General features: G+C 35.6%; 1 protein-coding gene across 2 annotated transcripts in view; it reads right to left on the reverse strand.

Moving 5' to 3' along the window:
- Window positions 1-316, reverse strand: part of LOC107655748 (UPF0690 protein C1orf52 homolog) — a 6,721-nt gene extending 6,405 nt beyond the window's left edge. The window contains exon 1 of one of the 2 annotated variants that reach the window (XR_001630484.1): window positions 1-316. Coding sequence is in view for 1 of the 2 variants with exons in the window: in XM_016443325.1 (XP_016298811.1) it covers window positions 17-197 (181 nt within the window). In the remaining variant the exon portion in view is untranslated. The other variant, XM_016443325.1, reaches the window with a different exon arrangement.
- Between the last annotated feature and the right edge of the window lie 6,354 nt (window positions 317-6,670).

Below are 6,670 nucleotides of genomic sequence, written 5' to 3' on the forward strand. Positions count from 1 at the left end.
CGGAACAGAGCGTCGGGTTTGGGCAGCGGCTCGTCTGCGGCTCGTTTGCGGCTCTGCGCTTCAGAAGGTCCGGAAGGCTCCGGTTCGCTTCGGTTCTTCACACCGGACTCACGACCGTCCGAGTCACTGCTGCTGTCGCTCAGATCATCGTAACCCATGAAGAAATTGCGACCCTCTGTTTGCTTCTCATCGCTCATGGTGGATAAAGATGAGAGAAGGCCGCCGGATTCAAGGATTGTGGGTTTATTCGGAACCGCAGATCAATAACAACTAAACAACACTCGCCATTTTGAATTCGGCGCGCGCTGATGACGTAAGCGCAGGCGGAGCGTAACCCGCAGGAATAAAACATATTAATGTGTAATTATTTTAATGTACAGTCTAATTGATGTATAAATTAACATCTTACCCTCATGGTTTATTATTATTATTTTCTCTCTTTAGTTTTTCCTATTTCTCCATTGTTATATTTCTTACCTATCATCATTATTGTTGTTTGTTCTTTCTTTTCTTAATTTTCTTATGTGTTCTGATGACATTGATACATTTTGTATATTGTATACAACGTTTTATGCCATTGATGTCATCTCTGTTCTGTTTATAAGCATAATAATAATAATAATAATAAAAAGAAATAAAACATTGGAGTTTGTATTCTTGATTAAAAAAATTTAACAGTAGATAGATATATATAAATATATAAAATAGAAATTTTTCTGGACCAATTTTTTGACAGTATTCATTGGAAGAAAGCATGGTTACTCCCTGAAAAATTCTGCATTTCTAATAAAATCAGAGAGGTACATTTTACGATTTTGCATAATGTTTATCCAAGAACTCCCAAATTGCATTTTTTTTTTTTTGATCTCTCTAACTTATGTGTATTCTGCAAAGTCGAGGAAGAAACTGTACTTCATTTATTCTATCATTGTAATGAGTTTAAATCTCTTTGGGAGAACTTAAGTTGTTATTTACCTTCTTTTATAAAATGCGATTTAAAACTTTCACTGAAAGATATATTTCGGTATTTTTCTGGCAGTGACCATGCTATCGAACATTTTGTTTTGCATTGTAAATTTTTTATTCATAAAGCCAGATTTCTCAATATGTTACCTAGATTTGATGTCTTTCTTGCAGAGACTTTTGCTTGTTGTTAAATCTCTTAAATGCATTGATAACAATAAGAAAAACAAGTTTCTGAAGGCTTATGACGATATATTGAGGTCTCATTGTTGTTGTTTTTTCCTTTATGTTATTGTATTTCAATGCAGTGCTGTTTCTTGTTGTTGTTGTTTCCTTTTTGTCTTGCATTAAAAAAAAAGAAATAAAATATATTTGGCGTATTTGTGAAATATACTGTTTAAATAATAAAGTAAAAGAGGTTACATTTAAATGTTCACATGGTATATATTCAGCTAAAAGTGTTATTTGTTAGAGATTTAATTTGGATATTGATTATTCCTGTGATTTTTAGAAAAGGAGTCTTGTTATTGTGTATTCTGGGTGGATATGGAAAATTTCATTAGAAGGAAAACAAATATTATATTCAAGTTAAATAAGTTTCATATATGTAGGTATTATTCCAATGAAAATAATAATAATTTTACTTGTGCAACTTTTTATTATTTTGGGAATATTTCACATAGCCAACATAAGAAGAAATGGCCAGGATCCAAGCCAGATTTCATTAATTTTCTACAGGAGACAAAGGACTACTGCACCAATTTGGAAAACATTGTTCATAAAAGAGCAAAGAAGACTTGTAATATTTTTCACGAATATACAATTTTTGATTAATGAATCAATTGTTTACACTCAGGCATGTTTTTAAGAACACTTTTGTATACTGTTGTATATTTTGTTCTGGTCAATAAAAAAAAAAGAAATAAATGAAACATACAACAGTTTGCATAAACGATAATTTAATTGCATGTTTTCAAATGAAGAGCTATTAAGAATATTATTTTCGTCAGTATCAGGATTGAGGCCGCGGTTGACAGATGTTAGCCAGGTCGGACCAATCACAGTCATTTGTGATGACCTGATGAGGCATATTAAAGGTGGGGTAAGCGATTTTTCAAAAACACTTTAGAAAACCGATTCGGGCCGAATAGCAAAACAAACTTGTAGCCAATCAGCAGTAAGGGGCGTGTCTACTCATGATGTGGAGGAGAGAGCGTTCAGTGCACAGGACGGACATTAGCAGAGCCGAGCGACAGAAAGATAGAGATGGCGGATAAAAAACAAAAGAGGAAAACGTCTGTGGAACAAAAGAAGGCTTAAGGCAAGAAGTAGGACCCGTGTAAATATCGGATCAGCTTTCCAGCGCTGGAGAGAACTGAAGGCCTGCGATCGGACGCCGAGGTTGCTTTGTTTCTTCTCGATATGTGAGTAACACCGTGTCTGCGCCGCAACAGCTAAAGTCTGTCTAGTACACTGGACGTGACAAAGCGACCGCTGAAAATCATTTGAAATTTTCAAATGTCAACATTGGCTACCAGAAATCACTTACCCCACCTTTAAGTTAACCGTTCTGTAGAGAAATTGAGTGGAAAAATCTATTAAAGGTCCCCTGAAATGCTTAGAAACACGCAGCGTTACTCTGTGTTGACGTCATTTGAACTGGTGGAATTTAGTAGCCTACACTTTTTTAATCGCACTGAAGTACTGAAGTAGAAATATACTTTTAATTAGTGTATTTATAGTGTATAACTTCAACAATTTTATTTAGCACAAAAAATAAGAATGTAGGCTACTACTAATGCACGTGCAGTATTGAATTATTTTTAGTGCATTCAAGTAGGCCCTACACTTACCACAAAATAATAACAAAACACTCATTCAAAAGCTGCTTTATTTAACAAACCCATCAAAATCATTACAAAGAGCAAAGACACAGTGTTAAGGGAATTATGGCACATACAAATCACATCTAAAAATCCTGAGTCACATCTATCTTACTGATCGACCAGTCCAGTGTACATCGCCTTAAAAATCGTTTACTTTTTAGAAAATACAAGAGTAGGAAGTAAATACTGCAGGCAGCAGAATCCTGAAGACCTGAGTTGGCTTCTTTTGTTAGGATGATGACAGATTTCAGCATGAATTTGGTGAGATGATAGCAGGGAAAGCTCGGGGTGAATTGAAGTTCATGATGAAACACGAAATTCTTTCCGGATGAGCAGATCACTAATAAACAGCGGTTTCTTATCATACAGTGGGGCTCACGACAACTGCAGGATACTTTACAAGTGTCTTTCTGGCAGAGAAATAACGATAACGTATTTTGCAAAGCATCTAGGAGATGAAGAATGAGACCGATATATAAAAGAGAGACAGCTGTGCTTTCATCGTGGCCTATAATTCACGTCCTTATAAAAGGCGGCTGATGTGTTTATCTGTCCACATCGTAAAAGTGTTGGGACAACTCTAAATCCAGTTTTATAGGCGCAAGCCTGTGTCTCGGAGCTTTAAATCTTCATTTTCCTTTCAAGAGGTGAAATAAACTGAAGCATTACGACAGACGCTGTCTCTTTAATTCGGCGAATCCTAAAAACTTAGCGTAAAAACCGTTAAACTGAAAGGCGAGATGTGAAAGAGAAATTGTTTGTCAACGCTAAATGCACAGCTAGGCAGATTAGCAACTTTAGCTAACTGTCACACGCAGAAAACTATGGAAGCCTGTTCCCGCCAGAGTTGCCAACTTCTTTCAATGGAAAGTAGCTAAACCCCGCCTGAAAAGTCGCTAAATGTCGCTAGATGACGTCATACGCTAATTAGCATATTCATGACGTCAGTGCGTCGTATTGTCTTGCCTCACCCGTGCTCACGTACTGCATTTTAATGCAGCCAAATTCTCAATAAAACTGTTTTTATTAATGTATTTTACTGTTTCTGTTGTTAGACAATGGAATGAATATTATAGTGACTGAAATTCGGTCCATTAAGACTACATAACCAGCTCTCAAAGATTAATCTACACTAAAATCCTAATCACGACATTGTCTAATGAAATCAAATACACATACGATTAAGACAATGGCTGTGCTGTGATTTCGGCTATACTAGCATGTAAAATAGCGTTAGAAGCAACAGAATATCTTTTTTTAACTGAAAGTGCTGCACGCTGGGAAAGCAAGAGCTCGCGCTCGTGAGGCAGTACTGGAGAGTCTCAGAGACTAAATAAGGTTTGTCCAAGAAAGTCGCTAGATTTGTCGCTAGTCGCTTTTTTGGAAAAAAGTCGCTAAGGGGGTCTGAAAAGTCGCTAAGTTGGCAACACTGGTTCCCGCCAAAAAAAAGGTAAATGCGAATTTTCCCCTCACAATTCAAACGTTTTTTTTTTCATATTTTATCCTACATTTTCAAATTTTTTTCATAAAAAACTCGCAATTATGAGGGGAAAAAAGTAATTGTGAAATATGCATTTGTAGGCTACTTTCTTTGTCTTGCAATTCTGTTTCTTTTTTGTTTCTTCCACAAAATGAAGTTCAATACTTTTTTTTTTTTTTTTTTTCAAATTGCGAGTTTATATCTTACAATTCCGACTTTTCTTTTCAGAATTGCGAGTTTATCTTTTGCAATTCTGAGTTTATATCTCACAATGTCGTCACAATTTTGGCATTTTTCTCAGAACGGCGAGGAAAAAAGTCTGAAATAAATTCAGAATTGTTAGAAAAAGTAAGAATTAGGAGATTAAAGGTTGCAATTACCTTTTTATTTTTTTAATCCTGTGGTGGAAACAAGCTTCCACAGAAAACCCCACAAGAAACATTAAAACGCTAGCCCTATATATACACTTTCCATTCCAAATGGTTTACAATTAGAGTAAGTGTCCCAAATCATCATACAACGCATCCATGCCTGATTGTTCAGCTAATATTACCCATAATTCATTGCACCGGACAATTTACGATTTTCTAACAACATTTAGTTATCGGAAAGTTGTGAAGAGTGAAGCTGCAACCACAGCAGGTTTTAAATGTATGATGCTAATGAGTTATTGTTGTTAATGGTAATTTAGCTAGGTGCTAACACTACGCTAATGCAACAAGTTGTCCGTGGTGTCAAGGTAGCATGCAATACTGGTGTGCAGTTTAATTACATAGATGCTGGCAAACTTCTGATTGGACGTCACAGTTTAGATTGACGTCACAGTGAGGAAGGACGTCCAATCAGCACCTGAGGATCGTGAAACCGTGACTATGTTTGAATCCACTAGCATACTACTCTATTTCTGCGGTATGTAAAGATTGCATAGTCCGCATAGTCCTGGATGACCTGCTACATCTGCAATACTGTATCCCACAATGCATTGCGCTCAAGTTGACCTATTATTATTGACTGGTGATTGTCAACATCAACCTCTTTTTCTGGTTAACACACAAAAATTCTAAATGCGCTACATACTAGACTAAACACTTTTCCATCTAACAGAGAACGTTCTGGCAAGGTTCTCCTAAAGTTAACAGAACGTTAATAGAACACTTGTTCAAAGTTATCTGGTCTTTAATAACGTCAGCACTAAAACATTACTCATGAAAAAAAAAAATCTGAAACGTTTTAATTGTTTGTTCATCCAATGTTTTTTTAAACGTTACAACTTAATCGTTTCAGAGAACTTTCAAAAAGAACGTTTCTACAAATGTAATGTTTTCTCTAACGTTCACATAACCAAGAAAAAAAAAGTTTGTAATTTTTTTTTTTTAATTTTTAATTTAAAGAAAATATGTTTATTAATAACTTAACGGGAATGTTAGCAAAACGTTCTTAGGACATATTTGCTATTATCTGGCTTCTGCCTTTACAACGGCAGGACAAACGAACAAAAGAACTATACTTAAAAATAAATCTATAAAAACGTTTTTTTTTTCTTTGCTTCAATTACTCCGTAAAAGTACTTCACTATGGCTTGTTTCCCACATCACATCTGCGCAGTCGGTGGATATTTGTTTCCAGAAAACACAGTTCAAATGCTCTATAAATCTATTAATGAACGTGACGACCTGCAATCTACACAACACAAAATCAGCATTCATTGTTTAAAAACAGGCTTTTTTTGGGGCTTGATGGACGTTAAACGTGATAAACTCTGAGTGGATCCAGATGATTTTAGCAGTTTACAGCTACATTTTGAGGTTTAGGGCAATTTTTGTCACGCAAATGAGATTTTATAACAATTGTAATAGTTTTAATTAACTCACTGTTGCTAAAAAAAGTCAATAGCTAGAGGGCCATCCTGACCGAGCCGGTTAAACTAGTCAGTATGGTCTGGAGACTAGTTACACCAGCTAAGACCACAATGTTGCCGGTTAGAAAAATAAATGTACTTTATTTTCCTCACATATGATAAAGCAACAGGTTTGAGACCTGAAATAAGTTCTATATTGTCTTCCCTTCAGATGAAAACGATCTGATTTATTTTATTTGAGTGTTTCTGCGTGTGGTTCAGATGTTCTTCTTCATGTTAATGAGCACCGAGCAGCAGGTCAGCCCTCCATCCACCTTCGCTTTCTCCTGATTGGTCACTGGGATGAGCATGTGATCCTTCAGCTTCTCAAACACCTGTACACATTAATGTATTAATGAATATAATATAATATCAAATAAATTACTGAATTCATTTTAAAATAAACAAATGCTCAAACTAAAATGTTCATATTTTTGGTTTTAC

This window comes from Sinocyclocheilus anshuiensis, unplaced genomic scaffold (assembly GCF_001515605.1).
Source record: "Sinocyclocheilus anshuiensis isolate Anshui unplaced genomic scaffold, SAMN03320099.WGS_v1.1 scaffold1297, whole genome shotgun sequence".
NCBI classification, from domain to species: domain Eukaryota; kingdom Metazoa; phylum Chordata; class Actinopteri; order Cypriniformes; family Cyprinidae; genus Sinocyclocheilus; species Sinocyclocheilus anshuiensis.